The sequence below is a fragment of the Bidens hawaiensis genome, unplaced genomic scaffold, assembly GCF_021521415.1.
Source record: "Bidens hawaiensis isolate Kalapana, Puna unplaced genomic scaffold, B.hawaiensis_p1.1 tig00069169_1, whole genome shotgun sequence".
Taxonomy (NCBI): domain Eukaryota; kingdom Viridiplantae; phylum Streptophyta; class Magnoliopsida; order Asterales; family Asteraceae; genus Bidens; species Bidens hawaiensis.
In genome coordinates, this window is record NW_027502212.1 from 1 (window position 1) to 22,385 (window position 22,385).

Below are 22,385 nucleotides of genomic sequence, written 5' to 3' on the forward strand. Positions count from 1 at the left end.
AAGCAGCAAGCATGCCCAAGCAATAAGCATGCTCAAGCAATAAGCATGCCCAAGCAATAAGCATGCTCAAGCATCAAGCATGCCCAAGCATCAAGCATGCCCAAGCATCAAGCATGCTCAAGCATCAAGCATGCTCAAGCAGCAAGCATGCTCAAGCAATAAGCATGCTCAAGCAGCAAGCATGCTCAAGCATCAAGCATGCTCAAGCATCAAGTACGCTATCAGATCTGTTGGTTTTACATAAAACCTACCTGATGTGGATATTCAAAACCTTTGGGTCGCGCGCGCGCCCAGGCGATTACTCTGCGCCACAGCGGTCGCGCGCGCGCGCCCAGGCGATTACTCTGCGCCACAGCGGGTCGCGCGCTGCGCCCAGGCGATTACTCTGCGCCACAGCGGGTCGCATGCGCGCAGCGCCCAGGCGATTACTCTGCGCCACAGCGGGTCGCGCGCGCGCCCAGGCGATTACTCTGCGCCACAGCGGGTCGCGCGCGCTGAGCCCAGGCGATTACTCTGCGCCACAGCGGGTCGCGCGCGCGCCCAGGCAATCACTCCGCGCCTCAGCGGATCGCGCGCGCGCGCCCAGGCCAATCACTCCGCGCCTCAACGGGACGCGCGCGCGCGCCCAGGCAATCACTCTGCGCCACAGCAGGTCGCAGCGGCGCGCGCCCAGGCAATTACTCTGCGCCACAGCGGCTCGCGCGCGCGCCCAGGCAATTACTCTGCGCCTCAGCGGGTCGCCGCTCGCGCGCTCCAGGCAACTACTCTGCGCCTCAGCGGGTCGCGCGGGCGCGCTCCAGGCACTACTCTGCGCCTCAGCGGGTCGCGCTGCGCGCGCCTAGGCAATTACTCTGCGCCACAGCGCGCAGCAGTTTTGCATTCGCGCCACCGCATACAAGTTTTCGCATACATGTTTCGCACTTCCTTTTACTAATTTGAGCAATATGACAACATTATATTGACATCAAATTAAAAAGAAAGCGAAGTAAAACATACATGCGTGAGCTCCAAGCTCAAACGCGTTGACGAGTCTTAACTCTAAAACGTCAGGGCCTTAGCCCAAAAATATGAGTCTTAGGCTCAAACTTGAAGGCTGGGAATCCTCACAATTTCCCATACGGCTCCGCGCCATAGGCTGGGAATCCTCAAAATTTCCCATACGGCTCCGCGCCATAGGCTGGGAATCCTCACAATTTCCCATACGGCTCCGCGCCATAGGCTGGGAATCCTCACAATTTCCCATACGGCTCCGCGCCATACTTAAAGGTTGGGAATCCTCAATTTCCCATACGGCTCCCCGCCATACTTGAAGGTTGGGAATCCTCATAAACCCGTCGGCCACGCGCCAGCTTTTATTATCATTACTTTCATTGCCCGTAAGACGCCCCTGCGCGCAGGTTTCCATTATTATTACAGCCCGTAAGACGCCCCGCGCGCAGGTTTACATTATTATTACAACCCGTAAGACGCTTCGCGCGCAGGCTACTGTTATTATTACAGCTTGTAAGTCGCCTCACGCGCCAGCTCAGTTATTATTACAGCTCGTAAGTCGCCTCACGCGCCAGCTCAGTTATTATTACAGCTCGTAAGTCGCCTCACGCGCCAGCTCAGTTATTACTCTTAGCTCGTAAGACGCCTCTCGCGCGCAGGCTTTATTATTTTCAGCTCGTAAGACGCCTCTCGCGCGCAGGCTTTATTATTTTCAGCTCGTAAGACGCCTCTCGCGCGCAGGCTTTATTATTCTCATCTCGTAAGACGCCACTCGCGCGCAGGCTTCATTGCTCAGCTTGTAAGACGCCTCTCGCGCGCTATGCTTTATTACCCAGCTTGTAAGACGCCTCTCGCGCGCAGGCTTTATTTCTCAGCTCGTAAGACGCCTCTCGCGCGCAAAGCTTTATTATCCTTATAACTCGACACCACCATTATCTTAAGGATCACAACGCGTCACCATCATGGAGAAAATCTCCCAGACTCAAGACAATAAAGATAAGGCCGAATAAAAGGGAAAAAACCGCCCTAACACCTTATAAAGTCCAACGCTCCACCTAAGCGCTTGCGCACCCAGGAGCAACGCTGGACTTGGGGGGGCTTGTAGGGGTATGGTATTAAACCCGGTTTACAATCCTAAATTTATTATATTTGGTTTGTTTTATTATATGGGCTAATACATTTGTTATTGGGCTGAGGAGGTTTGTGGAGGTAGCCCTAATTGGGCTAGGCCCATTAGGGTATCATGATGGTGGCCATGAGACTCTATATAAAGGAGGTCTTCACCTCCTTATCATGGGGTCATGCTCAGTAGGTGCCACCACCAGTTTTTGTGTCTAGTGAACAAGAGATCTTGAAGATCTCTTAGCGGTCACCTCCACACCCCCAAAACGCCACTGCAGATCGCGAGCAGCCGGAGGAGAGGATCAGCAGACCAGGATGCGGTTCATTCATCTCGAAATCCGTGGAAGCTCCATCATGAGTCAGGTCAGATTCCATTTCGTGGCTTCGACAATTCCTATATAAATGCATAGATGCAGCTCTTCGGAAAGTTAAATTGCAACTAAATTGCCGTTAGTAACGATTGAAAGATCTTAGTGACATTGATCTTGATCCATAGATTCACTAAAATATTTAACGTAATTAGTTTATTTATGTAACTAATCAACACCTTTTAAACCAAATTTAAGCAGAGTTCAAAAAGTGCATACAGTCTTATCTTTTTCCTTAGATGTCAATGGACGATAAGGGCGATAGGTTGGACCCTGGCGTTTTTCCATAGCCAAAATTGCTGTCGTCGCACTGGTACATCCGTTTTATAAGCAAATGCATTCTGCAAATTTTTTCAGATCTTCAGATTTTAAAAAATAGCACAATACAAAACACAATTTGAACTGTGTATGATATGTAAATATAACCAAATATTGTACCTGGAAAAGAGCAAAAGGTGTATGTTTTCGGAGACGAAAATAACCGACTCTATCAAAATCCACTAGATCAAAATATATTTGTTTCCCAACCTGCTCATAAATATCACTATTGCGAATAACCTAGTTTCATCATATTGCAAGGTAAGTAATGATTTCATGAATCTCAATAGTAGTTCTAAGGAGCGAAAATTGGAAATTAACCTTTATTGTTGTACACAAATGCGGTTCATCTTCATTTAATCTTACCTGAAAGGATAAAATTAAGGGTTCAATGTGATTTTTTAGTAAGATCACAAAAACTAATAAGAATACCAAATTTATTAATAAAACTCTTACTCGAAGGTGTTCGGCCATATCCATCTCATCCACATTACAAATATATTAGCCTGTCACTTTCACGTATATACACAAGCATGTACGCGTTTGAATTCTCTGTATAATAATTTACCTGTTTCAAATAAAACATATATTCATGAATTATATATAAGTTTAAGTGAAGTGAATGCTAATAAATCAGTTATATCATCCACCAAATCACCTCCTCGCCTCCATATTGGTCAAACAATGCTCTCTTCATATTTGTGTCGATCACGCGTTCATCATCAAATTTAAACCTACAAGATATTAAATTCAGCCAACACATTAAAGAAACATGTGATAGATTGTGTGTGTGTGTGTGTGTTGTGTTTGTGCATATGACTTTGCATTAATATCTGTATGTATTATTGTAAGTATTAAATTAATGTTATAGCTTAATGTCAAGTACTGTTGATATCGTAACCATGTAATCAGTCGTATCCAAACGTTTGCATTGGTTTGGAACATCGGTTTATATTGTAAACAAATAGGATGAAATTAGTGAAATCAAGATTCAAAATTTGTGTATGTTACTTTGTTCAGTCATGTATGTAATTATTATGTATGTATGAATGAATGAACGTATTTTTAGATCGAAAACCGGATAATAAAATAAAAAACCGAAGAGTTCAGTAGTAGCTGTCAAACACATGATATTCATACCATTGATCAGAGAGCGTCGGCCTGATATAGGCAACATAATGTCCATCATGTACATCCCCACTGTGAGCCCAAACACTGGAAAAATAACATAGAACTGAATTACTGAATATTGATCAGACAAGAAAATAAAAAGCCAACTTATTCACAAAAGTTAGCATAGTTAATGGTTTTTCCTGCATATTTCCATAATTTAAATAATAATCATTTTGGCTTGCTTTCTAACTGTTTCTACTTTCTAGAACTAATATAACTAGTTACTATGTTATGCTATATATCTTATGACTACTTATCAATGAAAGTTACTTCATCTATAATGAACTCGCGGTGCAAAATACTCAACTAAATTCTGATACCTGTGAAGAGTGTAAAGATTGGGAACACTTCTGTCTGCCAGAGGTGATAAATACTTTCCATCCACTATATCAAGATCAAGTTGCAAGGGGAATCTATAATCGTCGTTTATCTGTCCAATAGAATAATTTCACAATAAAAAGTCCAAATAAGGTATTGTTGTAAGAATCAACAAAACGTATTCGAAAGTATATCAAACCGCGGCCTTCACATGAACTGAACCATGTCATAAGGGTCAAAGTTACTGACCTTCACCACTGTATCTTCCATGGAATCATCGTATCTGAAACGTTTTAACTTCAGTACTAGAACAGGTGGGAAATCAACAAACAGATCCTGTGAAGAACAACACATGATTGAATTTATAATAGAAAAATAGGTAAATTTATAATAAATTTAAGAAATGATTCTGACCTGATCATATATATTAATTTCAACTTCAGGTTGCCTTACTTCTACATATTTGTCAAAAGAATCATACACGTTGCGACAACCTTCGACGTCAAGCTGAAGATCTGACACAAGATATATGTGTTGATAAAAGAACTACAATCAACATATATAAAACAAGTTTATTCTTACAAATGTTAATGTACTTACAAGTAAAATTTTGTAATCTTGTTTATCTGTAGCCGATATTTGTGTAATCGACATATCTCATAGTATGTCCTTCAAACAATTGTTGAATTGCAACCTCTACAACAGTGCCCTAAGTGTATAACCACAAGTATACATAAATACATAACCAGGCAATAATAAAAAATTAACAAAATTCATGTTCGATAGCGGAAATAGGCATACCTTCATTTTTTCTTGAAGTTTCTCAAAGAGAACCATGATGTATTCTTGAGCATCATTCTTCTTAAAGTATTCATGTGTATCCAGACCGAAAGACTTGGTCAGCTCTTCGGTGGCGACACTAGTATCACTGTACTGAAGGTTATAGAATAAGCTCTGCAAAGACAGCGGAATGCTCCCAGATGGCATATCATTCCCAGTTGTTGGCATATAAAAGACGGCCTGATTGAAAAGTTAAACATGAGTGTCAAATATTATACTTTTAGTGAGCATCAATTGATGAGGTAAAAAGTGATATCACCAACCTTTCGAAAGTAAGGTATGTGGTATAAGGTTTGTAGGAGAGAATGCACATAGCAAGTAGAGCCTAGACTTTTAAGGCCAACATAACCGGTTTCGTATTGATATTACCGTATATGTATATACTAGTTTTTTATCCCCCTGTATTACGGGGGTTGTTTTATATTATTTGTTCTAATATTTAATTATTTTTTGTATTTATATTTTTTATTGTATGAAAGTTAATAATATACTTATGGTTTGATGATAAATTATTTGACAAATAAATGAGATGTTATAACTCGGTTTTAAAAACATATGGTTTTAATGAGACACAAGACCCGTTTATTCTTTAACTATAAAATTGGTTTTTTAATTATAAATAATACTTATGAAAGTTAATAATATACTTATGGTTTGATGAGACCCAAGACCCGTTTATTTTTTTACTATCAAATTGGTTTTTTAATTTAGATAATATATACATCTTTTATAAAATAAATAAGATATTAATTTTTTAATATATCCTATTTTATAGGATTTTTACATCAATAATTAGGTGAGAATAATTTTTTATTTATGGAGATGTTATAACCCGTTTAAGAATATCTGGGTTTGGTAAGACCCATACCCATGAATTCGGGTCAAATGCATGAGAAGACTCAATTCAAAAATCAAGCAAATCTGGTGACTCCAAAAAAAGGGGAAGCGATCGCATCGCGACACTTAGAATTTTTATGTTTTCGTTTATATATATTATAGATACGATATTAATTTTCGGTTTTCCGACGCAATTCTGACACATATATAAATGGTTTTCCGACGCAATTCCGAAACATTTATAAATTTTTTTGACACAGCTCCGACGCATATTTGATTTGTTTTCCGACACAAATGTGACGCATATATGAATTATTTTCCAACGCATATATGGATTATTTTCCGACACAATTCTAACGCATTTATATTTTTAATATATTTTTATTTTCAAATTCAGAATAATCCAGATTTTTAAATTTTTTTTTTTATATAGAAATACTCAATAAAGCCACAAAACCTGTTATACCAAAAAAAACAACAAACTCACTCACAAAACAACTTTTGCCAATTGAAACTCAAATATAATCAAAGTCATCACAAATCTATTACAAACTAACATGTCTAAAATTGAACATAAAAAACTACTAGAATCACGAACAAAAAATTACGGCCACTTCTACTCCTTTTTGCATCGCTTTGTCCATACTATTGCATTCCATGCTCTCCTTTCAACTTCCATTTGAACTTGAATCTACAAATTTGTTAAACATGTACGATAATTAGTAAACAAACACCACATGATAACTATAATTAAGAATAGCATATAACCTGGTTCCATAGGCCTATTAACTGTAGAAGCAGTAATTGCATCTAAGTTTGCTACCTTTACACCTTCTAAAGGAGTTTTTGTATCCAAATCATGGAATAGAAGAACAACGTGTCGATTTGAAGCGTCGTCAACTGTAGATCCCTTTCTTGCTATGTGTAGAAATAAAACAAAAGTAAAAGAGAGCGAAGAATGGATGTGGTAGATATTGTGACTGGCGAAAACTGACGGTGAGAAAGGAAGGGGCGTCGAGCGTTGGGAGAGGTAGAGAGGAGAAGCGATGGGTTTGGTTTTTCTTTTAAAAGCTAAGTATTAGAAGGACAACTAAACATTAAGTTTTAATTAGATATATATTTAACTTATAGTTTTAATAGGTGTGACTCCTGGTGCAATTGGTAAGGTTGTTAGTTATATTGATCATTGAATCATTGTCTAGTAGACACCTATTTTTTCATCTCCTTTGATAAAAGAGTTTAAAGTAAATCCGACGCATTTCCAACGCAAATTATGCTTGTGTCAGAATTGTGTCGGAAATTCTGACACCTTTCCTACGCAATACAATTTTGTTTACGTTTCTTGAGGTTCAAACGTTGTTTTTCCTACTCCATTTTTTGCACAACTTCATTATACATGAAACACTATCACTTCCCAAACTTATACATACTATATATCTACATACATATGTGTGTACCATTAGAGCCTATAAGTTACAACAGTCTTTTATAATTTTATAAGTAGTATAATATTTTTATTTGTTTCTCGAGGTTAAGACGTTTTTCCTTATTTCATATTTTACAAAACTTCATTATACATGAAATACTTTTCCTTCACAAAGTTATATATATTATAATGTTTGTGTACGTATGTGCCATTAAAACTCTAACTTATAACGACATTTACAATCTGATAATGCTACTCATGTATGTACGCAGTTGTATAATATGTATAAGTTAGGGAAATGAAAGTATTCCCCATATAGTGAAGACATACAAATTATGGATGAAAAAATAAACGTTGGAGTCTAATTAAACGAAAAACATACTTAGGCCGTCAGAATTGCGTAGCAAGTTGCTACACATTTGCTACGCATTTTCAACAAAATAAACGTTGCGTCGGAAGTGTGTCGAAACTTATATTATTACTTTATAAATATATTGATAAAGTACAAAATTAAAATTTTGCGTTTGAAATTAGTCAGACTTTCCGACACAATTCCGACGCAATTTTTATTTTTCTTTACCTTACCGTATTAACAAAAACAATACACAAAGTTGAAATGTTGCGTTGGAAATGCGTCAGAAATTCTGACACTTTTCTGACGCAGTTTGTATTATAATTTCGATTAACATATTAAAAAAACTAGAATTAGGAAATAAAATTGATGTGTCAAAAATGCGTCGGAAATTCCGACACGTTTCTGCCACTTTTTGTATTATGATTTAATTTAACTTATTAAAAAAACAAAATTACGGAATTAAAATTTTGTGTCGTAAATGGGTTGGAATTTCCGACGCATTTCCGACACAAGTTGTATTATCATGTAAATATAAGAAATAAAATACACTATTAAAATGATGCGTCGGAATTGCGTAAGAAATTCCAACGCATTTCCGACGAAATTTAGTTTGTGTCAGAAATTTGTCATAACGTACGACATAAAATTTGGATTTCACTTTCTGTCAAAAATGTGTCGGAAATGTGTGGCAAATTCCGACGCAAAATATTGCGTCACAAATTTCTGTAGCAATGGCACCCTTTTTCTAGTAGTGACGTACAGAGTTAAACGAATGAGAGAATGTGTATAACCGCCATCAATCAATTGTTGCTTTTAGAAGATTTTTATAACTTCAAACGATAAACATGTCTATTTTAGCTTAATGTTCTTAATAATTGGATTTTGGTCCAACACAATCGTCATGTCAGGGAAGCTGGCTAAGGCGATCAAGCCTTAGCCAACACTTTTTGGGCATTGAAAATTGTAAGAAGTATATGAGACCCACTTTCAACTAATAGAAATACGACACAGGTCAAACACGACTATACTTTGCCTACAATTTTAGTTTCTTAGTCGGCAAGCCTGGCTCTTAGCCAGCTTTGGGATCTATGTTTTTTCACTAAGCCGGCTCATTCCTTTCCCTCTTAGTCGGCTCTAACTCGACTTGTAGGCTAAGACTTCAATTAGTCGTCTTCTTTTCTTCATTTTAGCCGCATAAATTTAGCCGCTAAAATTAAATAATTTACCTAGTCAATTTAACACCTAGGCGGATTCCTTTTTTTTTCTTTTTCTTAGTTGTCTTCTTTTCATTTTTAGACGCATAAAATATCCCACATAATTAAATATTTTTACCTACCCACTTAAGTGCTTAGCTTATTTGCTTCTACTTTTTCTCTCTTATTCATCATCTTTATTTTTCTCTTAGCCGCATACCGCAAAATTAAATGTGGTTACTTACCAAATTTATCTTTTTACCTAATATTTTTATAAAACTTATAAAACCTTCGTCACTTTATCAAAGTTTTTTACTTTCTTACAACACAATATCTATTTTTCCTCATTGATTAAAAATATTATATATATGTTGACTAACAAAAAATAATAAAAGAAAATGTTCATTAAAACTGAAAATTAAAAAAACTTAATAATAACAAAACATAATAAATTACGATTACAATATTCTTGATAGTAGGCACACAATATGCCGACTAAGAGAAAAGAAATAAGATTGCTAAGAGGAAAGAAATAGAACATGGCTAAGTATTTAATTGCGTAAGTAAAAGCATTTAATATCGCAGCTAAATTTATACAAAAGAAAAAAAAGAAGCGGCTAAGAGAAAAAAAGCATATGTGGGCTAAATATTAAAGCAGTAAGTAAAGGTATTTAATTTTGAGGGCAAGATTTATGCGGCTAAAAAAATAAAAGAAGACGGCTAAGAGAGAAAATGGGAAGCCGGCTAAGTATTTAATTGGGGAGGTAAAATTATGTAATTTTAGCGGCTAAAGGAAGAAAAGAAGACGGTTAAGAAGTTCTAGCCTACGAGTCAAGTTGGAGCGGGCTAAGAGAGAAAATATGAGTCGGCTAAGTGAAAAAACACGGATCTCGAAGCCAGCGAGAGTCAGGCATGTTGGCTGATAAACTAAAGTCGAATCCTAAGTTTAACCGTATTTAACACGTGTCGTATTTGGATTGGTTGAAAGTGGGTCCCAGGTACTTATCTCAATGTCACTTTTATAATTTCGTTTGCAAACAAATAACAAAGTGAATTTTTAATATGGAGTTAAGCGCCATTTTAGTACCTGTGGTTTGGCCAACTACGCAACTTTAGTACATATTCTTTATTTTGTGCAAATGACTACCTCAGTTTAAAAAAACTTGCATTTTTAGTCCTTTTTTTAACCCCATTAATTTTCATCCGTTAAGTCTGGGGTATTTGCGTAATTTCATTATTTAAATTAGGGGTATTTGGGTAATTTCACTATTATATATTTTGTTTTTCTTTTTCTTCCTCCTTTTCTCTCTCCCCGTCTTTAAACCCCTTCTTCTTCTCACAAAACACCATCATTCCTCCATGTTTCAATACTTTAATCACCAGCCTCTTCAACAACGACACCGACACACCCAACCTCGGCATCTCACCGTACCAATGGTGGTCGGACTTCCTCCACGGCATCACCGTCAACGGCCCAACGTCACTTTCTCTGGCGGATCCATCTTCGCCGTCGCCGGATACCCACAAGATGATGATGAGGGAAGGGTATTTTGGTCAGGGTATTTGCCTTCTCCGGCGAGATGACGTTGAAGTGGGTGTTGTTCATTACAGAGGAATGAAGATGAAGATGATGAAGGAAAGGGTTCCGGAACACCAAGAACACACACACTGTGTGTGAGAGAATACACCTTAGATCTATGTTATTTTTTAAATTCTAGTACAGAACTTGTATGTATGAAATATGGAGATGAGGATGAATCTGTAGATGGCTATAATGATTGTTATTATTTGTGTGGCTATAATCATTTGTGTGGTTGTGTGTTTGAATATGGTGATGAGGATGAATTTGGTTGAGGATGCTGATGAAGATCTGAAGATGGCTATAATGATTATTATTATTCTTATTATCATAATTTTCTCAATATAAAAATGAGAGAAAAAATAAAAGAAAAAAACAAATAATAATAAAATTACACAAATACCCCGGATTTAACGGATGAAAATTGACGGGGTTAAAAAAGATACTAAAAATCAAGGTTTTTTGAAACTGAGGTACTCATTTGCACAAAATAAAGAATAGGTACTAAAGTTGCGTAGTTGGCCAAACCACATGTACTAAAACGGCACTTAACTCTTTAATATGTATATATATATACAGTGAAAAGATCCAATACACTAATGCCTTAACGTTCATTTCGTACGCGGATCCATTTTTTACGAATCGATCCATGAAATCACATCTAAACATCTCGGAATCGTCAATACATATCCAATCAATCATTTGTTCACCGAAAAAAACAGTTTTGGATGGTTAATCAATCAATTTTTCACTTTTTTCACGAAGACCGTATTTTGAGCGTTTAGTTTTGTGAGCGTTTTAGGTTTTTGCTTTTGTTTTTTGCCTTTGAGCGTCTCGCGTACCTACCTGACATGTTGATGTAATATCTATGTTTCAATATCCAAAATATATATATATATATACAAGAAGAGTATTAACAATTTAATTTTATTTATAACTTCCCGTTATAGTCGTGTCTGATTCTAATCTTCTCAGACTCTCAGGTACTTCACTTCCAGGTTTTGTAAACCTATATCAACAGCAATCAGTCTTAAACCTTTAATCTATGTTACAGACTTCCAATGCGTGCACATAAAGCAGCATCTAACTCATTAATTCCCACTTCTTCTTGTTAATTTCCAGGGTCCAAAACTGGTGCAAGAAGCATGAATCAAACTAAAACAATGGTTAACGGGTCTAACTGTAATTCTTCTAATGTTGTCATCGATAATCCTAACCTGCTTCACCAAAAGAAAGCCGCCATTCGCCTCGCGGGTCCCTCGAAATTGCAGGTTTTTTATTTGTAAATAGTTAACCGTTTCAATTTGGGGGTTTTTATTGGTACCATTTTTGTAATACTCGTAGTTTTGGTGTTCATAATTAAAAAAGTTACTAACTTTAGTCTTATTGGCAATTAGGGGTTGCATAAAACCAGAAAAACCGAACCAAAACAAAAACCGATGGTTTGGTTTTAATGTTTTGTAAAAATCAAACTTACGGTTCAGTTTTGGTTTTACATGTATTAAAAAAATAAAAACCGAACCAAATTTGTAGATTTTATTTTTTTTATTATAAGTATTTATAAGAATTTAATAATATGTAGTTTAAATAAAGAAAGACCGGGTGTGGCTCAATGAAGAAAGCCTGGGATCTTTGTGATCTTTAGTTCGATCCTGAGGGCTTTCGGGTTTTACCACCAGTGGGCCTTCGGGCGGGTGGGTTTTCCCCCAGAGCTGGAGATAACTTGGAGACGCTTAAGGGCTCCGTACGGCTGGATTGGGCCAGCTGGCGGGTGACCTTTTGCCATTGGGTCACCCCGTATGGAGTACCTAGGCATTCTGTGTTTGTTGGCCGTTCCAAAAAAAATAATGTGTAGTTTAAATATTTTAGTCCAAATGTATAATAATCAGATAGTTATTAATTATCAAAGTAATTTATCTTTTATTATAAGTAATTTAGAATCTGATAAATGCGTAATCAAAATATTTTACTCTAAATGTATAATAATCAATTAGTTACGGAGTATTAATTAACAAAATAATTTCAGCCTAAATTTGTAATTTTGGGCAAAAAAACAAATTCGGCCTAAAATATTCTAGCTCAAATGGCAAAACCGAAATCGAATGTTTTCAAAACTGAAGTTTCGGTTTTTTGTTCGCTTTTAGCCTTTTTTTGTAAATAGCCTTTTAGCCCAAAACCGACCCAGATTCACTGAATCGTGCACACCCTTATTGGCAATGCAATCTAAAAAACAAAATGTGATCCATCAGTCTGCAAATAGTTTGGTTCTTGATCTAACTTTTTGCTACCGTTTTGTTGATTAAACTGTAGGTAATTGCAGATTTTGATAATACACTGACAAGGTTTTGGGTTGATGCATGCAGAGGACAATGTATGCTCATGGTTTCTTTATAAACTTTGAATGTTTTTGTTATAATTATGTGTTTCTTAATGCAACTAAAGTGTTTTGTAATTATATATGTAGCAAGTCACGGGCTCATACAACAAGAGAACCCTGAGTACAATGCTAAGAGAGACGAACTATTTAACTATTATCATCCGATAGAATACGACCCGCAACTTCCAATCGATGAGAAAACGAAGCTCATGGAAGAATGGTATGTTGACTATTTACACACTTAAATATTAAACGCGTTTATAAGTTTATTAGTACTTAAATTTGATTATGTTCCTTTTTCTAATTCACAGGTGGGGTAAGGTACATGATCTCCTTATTGAAGGAGGTCTTACGTATGATGCGATAAGAAACTCCGTATCTAGTGCTTTGATTGCTTTCAGAGACGGTGTTGCTGAGCTTTTCGAGTTTTTAGAGGCGAGTTTTTAGCGTTTTTTGACATCTTTTTTAGTACCGGCTACGTAACTGAACCGTGTGGTTGGAACCTGATTTAGTTTCCTTTATTATTTTTTTTTTACAAAAAAAATAAAAATAAAAAATTCTTTACTGATTCATTTATCACTTCAGGCTCCATATTTTGTTTATTCCAGGTAGGGGTGAGCAAGAAACCCAAAAAACCGATTCCAAACCGAAAAAACCTAACCGAAACAAAAACCGACGGTTTGATTTTATGTTTTTGTAAAAACCGCACTGACGGTTCGGTTTTGGTTTTGCATGTAAAAAAAACCGAACCGAAGCGAATTGCTAACCTTTTGTTTTTTTATATTTATATTAAGTAATTTATAAGAATTTAATAAATATGTAACTTCAATATTTTTTATCAAATGTATAATAGTCTAAAGTTTTCAAGCTCAAATGGCAAAAACCGAAAAAACCAAAACGGAATCCGAAAAAACCGAACGGTTTCAAAAACTCCAAAAACCGAAGTTTTGGTTTTCGGTTTGGTTTTAGCCAAAAAACCGCACCACGCACACCCCTAATTCCAGGTTTCATATTTTGTTAATATTGCAAATTTACATTAAAAAATGAAGTATTCGATCTACATTTTGTTTTAAATTAGTTATGTATTTTTTTTAAATTATTTATGACATTATCTGGTTATGAAAACGTAAGTAAAGCTATATCTTTTATGTGTACAGGAAAGAGGCATTCCGGTTCTCGTATTTTCCGCAGGACTAGCAGATATTATTGAAGAGGTAAGTTAAACCACAGCCATGTCAGCACTCTTTTATGCCAGCTGGCAAATAGTATCCTACTAACTAGTAACTACTAATTTAACTATGGTGTTTATTCTGATTGTCATCAGGTTCTTCGTCAAAAACTTCATAGAACTTTCAAAAATGTTAAGATCGTATCAAACCGGATGAAATTTGACGACAATGGTAACCTAGTATCTTTTACAGGTAACTTAGCTTCTACTTGGACATGTAAATAAATATGTTTTAATAACGTTATTAATCATTTTAACCATTGATTTAGTTTTGAAATTTGCACAGGGAAGTTGATTCACAGCTTGAATAAAAACGAGCATGCGCTTGAGATGGCTGCATCTTTGCACGAACAGTTGGGTGAAACCGATGATCAAATGATCGATAGCGCGTCTCTGAGAAAACGAACTAATGTGCTACTTCTTGGTGATCATATGGGAGATTTGAGAATGTCTGATGGTTTGGATTACGAAACTCGTATTTCTGTTGGATTTTTGTAAGTAGTTATTAATTTATTATTCTTTCAAGCCATTACTAAATTAAATCTTTTGGCATCCAAAAATGCGAATTTGTAATTATATTATTGCCTTTCTGCAGGAATCAAAACGTTGAAAACTCTCTCGATATATACCGCAAAGGCTATGACATTGTGTATCTAGTGAGTGTCGATATATATACAAACATACATACATGTATATAATAACTGCAACAATTTTTGTTAAAAAAGTAATGATTTTTCTGCAGGACGACGCACCAATGTCTGGGGTCGTGAAGCTCGTCTCAGAGCTATTTTCTCCCGGAAGTGATTAAAATTTGAAAACGTAATTTCCACGACTTTTGGATGGTTTAACATTTATTACGGTAATGGCATTATAGAATATGTGACTGGGATCAACCCAGAAATCAAAAACATTTGAAGCTTCTGAATGTTGAAATACAAATGCTTATGTTAGCACTGTTAATAAATAAGTTTTATTGGATTTTAATAATCTTTATTGACTGGTATTGGCCGATGATAATCCTTATTCATTTTATCACCACTGGCGGACCCATATTTCAAAAAGTTGGTCTTCGATGATCCCCTGTTAAAAAGGACTTAACGGCGTTATATTTTTTTCTGAAATTCAAACTAATTTTTTAGGGCTTTTGATGAGAAGGGGGACACAAATCGATTAATGTAAAACTTAACTCAAAACGGTGATCCAAACGACTTGATTTTTGCTTCAATCCGTGTGTTTGAACTTTTAGTTAACAAAAATTAAGTCGTTTGGATCACCATTTCGAGTTAAGTTTTACATCAATCGATTCGTATTCTCCTTTCTATCAAAAGCCCTAAAAAATTAGCTTAAAATTTGGAAAAAAGTATAACGATGTTAAGTCATTTTTAATGTGGGCAACTTTTTGAAATTTGGGACCGCCAGTGGCGATAAAGTGAATAAGGATTATTATCGGTCACTACCAGTCAATAGAATCCAATAAACCATAAAATAATGTGTTTTTAATCCTGTGAAACCTATTATTGTGCATGTCTATAATAGACTTGTTTGATATTTTATCAATAATTACCAATGTTGCATGAGCTTAAATTGAGAATACTTCATAAATTTCTTTTTGTTCTTGCTTTGATCTAACAATAACATTCTAACTACACACAGTGTTCATTTATTTCTTTCTTATTCCCTGACAATAGCCTATTCAATTCGTCTATAGTTCTCGCGTATGAAACACTATTATGTTTGAGCAGTGAATTGTAACTATAGTCTATTTCACATAATTTTGTTCACGTAAAGGAATCCAACATTTCTTTTAAATTATGAAAGAATTCAACAAAAGGATATGTAGGTATGTAACCTAAGATCAGCCACCACCCTCACTATTCGTCGCCACTGTTATTGTTGCAGCCATTACCATCGACCATCCCTTCCACCATTGTGAGCGTTGGTGCCTGAAATGCTCTAACAAAACAGTGGTTCAAAAATAAGATCGTTCGAGACACATGGACACACGACTAGTGGTTGGATGCATGTCGTTTTGTGGATCTCAATGAAAAAGCTAACGAAGCACCAAACGAACCACAACGCCCAATTGTGAGAAAAGACAAAAGGAAAACGAACTAAAGAATCTTTGTCACAAGAATAAAGATTAGCTTGAGTGTCAACAAAGTTTGAGAAATGAGAAATTCCACAGACACGTATGAGAGCATCCAAAAAAACCTCGAATTCATAGAAGGTATCGAGGGCAGAAGAATTTAAAAGTATTAGCCATAAACATTGATTACCTTCAAGTGGCGGATGTTGAAGGTGTCGACAAATTGAAAGCGAAGATTTTCTGAAAGCTCACATTGTAGTTTTTGCAATCTTAGCATTAAAGTGTGTTTAAATTAATATTATATAATTTTAAAATTTTAACTAAAAAAATAAATGGCGTGACATGTATAGAAAATGGAACCACGCCCCACTTTTTGGATTCGTGCAAAAGTGGTGTGGAAACGAGATGGTGCCTACATGGCATGCTCCACACTCCATGAACCACACCACCACATGTGATAGCCTATGAAGGTAGGAGTTCACCAAATGGGGTAAACAATTTACAGTCCATACCCAATAACCGTGTTTCTCTTCTCTATGTGTCCGATCGAGATTTCTTCACCAGGAAAATATCGATCAGTTTATCTTATCAATTTTCAAATAAGTCCAAACATTAATTAAGCCCACTTCATATATCACTTAAGCCCAAGTGAATAAATAATAAACCCGTTGTTATAAATCCCAAGTAACCTTTTAGGATTAAATCGAGCTTGCACTCATGCATCACCTAACTCGTTTAATCTAAAGTTATTTTCTCGATTGACTAATTAATCCTATAATACAAAAATAACCAGCATATCATTCTGAATTGCATTGAAGCCTACACAATGTTAAACATCTAACATTCGGTATAAAGCCTGATCAAAGTTTTTTGTTAGTGGGGTATTGCCTAACCAAACCCTGAACACGATTGATCTCTTTATTTACTATTTATTATTCACTTACTTGACGTGTCACCCTTTCTCTCTCCAATCCACCCTCCCTCGACTACAACTATTGGCATTCTCAAGATTGCAATCTTGAGATTTTGAGTAAAAAAAAGAAAAAAGGAGTAAAGGGGGCAATCTTGATCAGAATGGCAAACCTAATTTGTTTGTCTCATTCACACATGTCACATTTCCATTTATTACTTTTTATTTTGATTTCTGCTTTTTAATTCATAACAATTATTTACATATATATTTTGGTTTTTGATTTATAACTTATTATATTTGACTTTTTAAAAAAAATCTAAAAATACAGTCTTACTTAGTTGTTTTTTTGTGAGCATTCCGGTATAAATTTCGTTAAAAATGGAGTTTGTTTAAAAAATCGTATTTTTTATATAAGATTTTAGTTAATCGTATTTAAAGTTTTTTATATTTAAAAAAATATAATTACTTAATTATATTTATATAGTTAATCAAAACTAATTATAAATTGAATTTATTTAATAAAAGAATTATGAGATTGGGTTGTTAATGGGAGTAAAAGATTGGAGTGGGTTAAATTTTGTAGATTAAAAAGAGAGAAATTAATTTTATAATGTGAGATTGAGATTGTAAGATTATTGATGGGATGGTCTAAACACTCATTTGTCCATTTTGCCGATCCCAACGAGCAGAATCTATGTGCAATTCTATGAAAACTTATCAATAATCCAATAGACAAAATAGTTTTAGTTTCCAATTTTCCATGCATATGAATATATATTTACTTTTAATACGGTGTATTTGCAAGTGTTTTATATACGCATGCATATTTATGTATATTGCTTTCTTATCTTAGAATTTGTATGTTAATAAACTAAATGTACACGACATGCACATGTGCCCATCAATATATTTGAGATTTTTGTTATTATTCTTTTTTCTACATTTTTATATGCATATCAATTAGTTAAGATTTATTTCAATAACTGCTCTTTTATCAACATTTACATGCGCATACATGTGACTTTGAAATATAGTTTTTGTAGTTAGTCTTCTATCTAGGGGTGCACATTCTGTAATACCCGAGACCGACCCGGGCAATACCCGAGACTGACCCAAAATTATTGATTAACAAGGACCGTAGTGTGGACCATGTTTAAATGGTCGGTCATCGGTCCCAAACTCATTCGGTCTTCCATATATAACCGAGAACCGACCATTTTTGTAGACAGTCTCTTATCTATGTTCACATATGTATGTGTGCATGTTACATAGAGAAGTGGGGAAACAACATTGTTCTGTTTTACCTTTTCGTTTAATTAGTAAAACACATTTGAAGCATAATGTATAATTTTATAACAAATCTTCACTTCAAAGCTAAAACCATTCGGCATTAAACAAGCCATATACATTCAAATTAATTTGGCAAAGAATATGTCCTTGCTATCCACATCACACACTTTGAACCAAAGATTAAGTGATTGGTATTGCTTTAGCCTTTAGGTAGTTTATGTGAAACCTTTTGGATACCTCCTAACATAGTTATAGTAACATACAACATATTATTCGGTAAAACTGAAACTTGTAACACATATCGTAGCGTAGTCTTAGAACCTTGAATCTATTCGTAACTGTAACTAACATGCGTAATTACTGAAGCCGGTTTCCCCCAAAATATTATGCAAGATGTAATCATTTTATTACATCACATTAACACGCTAAATAAAATAAAAGCAAGCATTAAAGGGAGTATTTACAAAAACAAAAGCAAAAGCAAACAGGAGAAACAAAAACAAAGAAACGCATATCACCACTTTCGGGGTTTATGTCGTTGACAATATGCAAGATGCAACTCTTTTGTTACATCATATCATATCATATTATATCTATCACCTTGATACTCATTAACAAAATAAAATTAAAAGAGAACCCACCCATCATGAACAGAATAATTACAAACACAAAAGCAAACGGGAGAAGTAGGAAATGAAGAAACGCATCACACCCCTTTAGGCTTTTTGATATCATTTTCTTCAATCTATAAACTCCACTGTAAGCCAAACACCTACAAGATTTTTTACTACATTAAATTATGTTACACCCAATAAAAATATATAATCAAAACAAGACCACTTGTATGATCCAGATAAAATATGATGACGATGATATTAGGTGAATGTATCTTAAAAGATTATGTCGACACATTAGTAGTACCTTTCTTGATGTTGATGTTAGTTTGTCTTTTTAGATTAGTTTTGACTGTGGACCAACAATTTTGACTAATTAGATATGATCATATGATACCGCTACATCATCTCTACCGACTACCATTTTTTTTCTTATTATTTTTATTCTACCCGCCCATTCCGTGTGAAAAAAATTAAAAGTAATTATCTACCTTTAAGTTAAATATAATATAATATACTTTTAGCTTTTTATTAAGATATCATAAACATGAAAAAGAGAACATTTATAAAGAGACTAATCAAAGAGAACAATAATAATAACAATCTACACAAAAATAAAATACAGATGTTGTTCTTTATGTTTGATGTTGTTCTTTAATTTCATCGGGTGTCCTTTATCTTAAAATCTGACGTAATTTGTATTTTACGTTTCCAAATGTTACACCGTTTGTCCTTTCGCATAGTTTTTATCGTTAAGGAATGTCATGTGCAAAGGACAAATTAGTTTTGTCCTTTTAAAAAAAATAAAACATTTTAATAGTAAGCTTTTATAAAACCATAAAATTTAGATAAAAATTACAAAAAATATCCTTTACATTTGTATTTGGTGTTTTCAAAAAGCCAAAAAGTTAAAATATATTTGGCAATTAATCTTTTTCATTTTATCTTTTTGAGAGGGTTAAAAAAAGTTTTTTAAAAGCCACAAATCCTGGCTTTTTAAAAGTCAATAAGCCAATAAACACTTTTCAAACTCAATCCCAAATATGCCCAGATAAAATTATAGGAATATCCTTTAAATTTGTATTAGCTTTTAGATAAAATTCAGAAAACATCCTTTACGTTAGTATCAGCTTTATTTACAGCTTCATCCTTAATGTTTTAAAATCAATTACACCATCCTCTACTTTTCATTTTTGTTTCACTTTTCATTTGTTATGGCTAACTCCATGTGGGTAGCTTTTAAGCTGCTGGGAGTGTCCTTGATCACCGCCGTTTTTTGCTTCGTAAGGTAATTTTTCACGATTTTGTCTAAAAATTGTTATATGTATTAAATCTGGTCACCCCATGACTGAGTTAGTAATATTTTTAAAAATCAAATCAAAATTGTTTTAAAAGGTAAAATTAAACAAAATTTTTTCAAATACAAACGCAAAAAAATGTTTATTTTTATTATTATTATTATTACTTTTTTGGAAAATGTATATTTTAATATTAAGATAATCCTAAAATGCAAACAAAAGTAGGGTTTATAATCCACTGATACAAAATAAAATATAATTATTATCTACAACTTTATGGATTAGAATGAACTAGCCAGAACAAGCCATACCTTTTTATCCGCAACCGCCTCACCCCCGGAAAATGACATCATCCGCCATCTCCATCAACGGCAACAAACACTCCGGCGAAAACTTCCGGCCAAACAAATACGTAAAACTCGAATTCGAAACTCTCAACCTCCGAATCAACTCCGGCGAGACCTCATCCGGAGTATACATATACGGATGTCCATCCACACTACCAGTCCAATTCACATTCGTCAGCGTATACTCACTCACTCCTTTCGGATCCTCCATCGATAACAGCGTCGGAAAGTAATGCTCCTCCGGATAACACGTGTCAACGTCCGTACACGGTAACCTAAACTTCCTCCACACTTTCCGGTCCTTTATTATTATCAACGAGTGAGATCGGGTTAGTATATAAAACTGTGACCCGATCCGAAACTTGTCAAACGGTATTTCAGGTAACATTACGTTTTTACCCCTCGCTATGTACCTGTCCCATAGCTGTGGCTCCTCAGACAACACCTCAATGTAACTGAGTCGACGACTCGGTAGTGTAAACCGAGTTGAACTCCGACTTAACCGAGTCGACTCAGTAAAGAGAGTTTTGTAAATGAAATGAAACGAGTGTAACGGAATACAATGCTGTGAGACGAGAGCGAAGTAAGCGTTCAACGGATCGTCGAGTACGGCGGTGGCGAGGAGGCGGCGTGCGGCGGAGATAAGCGTCGGAGACGAACGTTGCGTTTTCTTCGCCGGAATGAAGCGGTTATCGAACACGCCGCCGGGAGGCTTGACGTTGGAATCCGGATCGGCGTGTACGTATATGTTATACAGTTTCCGGTTACTCGGATTAACCGGATTGAAGAACTTTTCCCAAACCAGAGCGAAATGAAGATCCGTATTGGTGAGGAATAAGAAGGCGATTTTAGGTTTAGCGTTGGTGGCGCCGAGGCGTGAGATGGAGCCTGGACGGTGGACGGTGGATGTAACGGCTCGCCGGAAGAGTGCCAGGTCATCAAGCTCGTCTGGTAGGGAGATTGTGAGGCGTTTGGGTGGGAGGATGCGTGGTGCGAAGAGGATGACGAGAGGTAGGGTTAGTAAGAGTGCGAATAACAGGACGAATGGAGTGTTGAACATTGCTTCTTCAATTGGTTGGTTACTGTGTGGTGGTGTTATTAATTGGGATTGAGATGAAGAAGATGAAGATGATGTGATGACGTGGAGTGAATATTATTGATTGGGAAGATGATGATGGTGTAGAGGATGTGTGTGGGGAAGGGTGTGTTTGGGGTTATACACAACATCATTCCTTGATTTAACGGTTTGGATGAGCACAACACACCTTTCTATCATTATACGTGTACATAATACTTTATACATATCTATCATTATACGTGTGCATAATAGTTTATTATTGGTTTTGTGGCTTTTGTCATATACAAAATAATTTTTTTGAAACGGTTCTAGTGTGACTGGTTACTCAGGACTCTAGGTTCTTTAACATCAGTGACATAAATTTGTTGGAATTGAACCACGACTCTAGAAGATTATTATAAAATTCTTGTTGTATACGTAGTTTGGGACATGCTACATCTTCCTTGCCTTGCATCTAACCTAGTTAACATTTGTCAACTGAGTGAAGGGTAATAGATGAATATAAAATAAATTTAACTAAAATTTCTTATGAGAGGCCTATTAGCGATATATTTCAAAATATATTTTTAGAAGATTTAAATCGATTTAAAACATACCACACATATAGTTACATGGTGTATACAACAAAGTGAGAA

The 22,385-nt window shown here is 35.5% G+C and overlaps 2 protein-coding genes and 1 pseudogene across 2 annotated transcripts; 1 reads left to right on the forward strand and 2 right to left on the reverse strand.

The window, feature by feature from the left end:
• Positions 1 to 2,918: 2,918 nt before the first annotated feature.
• LOC143605361 (ubiquitin C-terminal hydrolase 12-like) lies at positions 2,919 to 10,401 on the reverse strand (annotated as a pseudogene).
• A 1,248-nt stretch (positions 10,402 to 11,649) lies between these two features.
• LOC143605355 (uncharacterized) lies at positions 11,650 to 14,985 on the forward strand. Its single transcript, XM_077081505.1, has 9 exons — positions 11,650 to 11,790; positions 12,830 to 12,890; positions 12,984 to 13,116; positions 13,208 to 13,331; positions 14,054 to 14,110; positions 14,221 to 14,317; positions 14,411 to 14,618; positions 14,720 to 14,780; positions 14,867 to 14,985. The coding sequence occupies exons 1-9, from the start codon at positions 11,665 to 11,667 to the stop codon at positions 14,930 to 14,932; spliced, it is 933 nt and encodes a 310-aa protein (XP_076937620.1). The 5' UTR covers positions 11,650 to 11,664; the 3' UTR covers positions 14,933 to 14,985.
• A 3,922-nt stretch (positions 14,986 to 18,907) lies between these two features.
• LOC143605357 (glycosyltransferase BC10-like) lies at positions 18,908 to 21,910 on the reverse strand. Its single transcript, XM_077081506.1, has 2 exons — positions 20,637 to 21,910; positions 18,908 to 19,185 (listed from the first exon to the last, which is right to left on the reverse strand). The coding sequence occupies exon 1, from the start codon at positions 21,730 to 21,732 to the stop codon at positions 20,656 to 20,658; it is 1,077 nt and encodes a 358-aa protein (XP_076937621.1). The 5' UTR covers positions 21,733 to 21,910; the 3' UTR covers positions 18,908 to 19,185; positions 20,637 to 20,655.
• Positions 21,911 to 22,385: the final 475 nt, after the last annotated feature.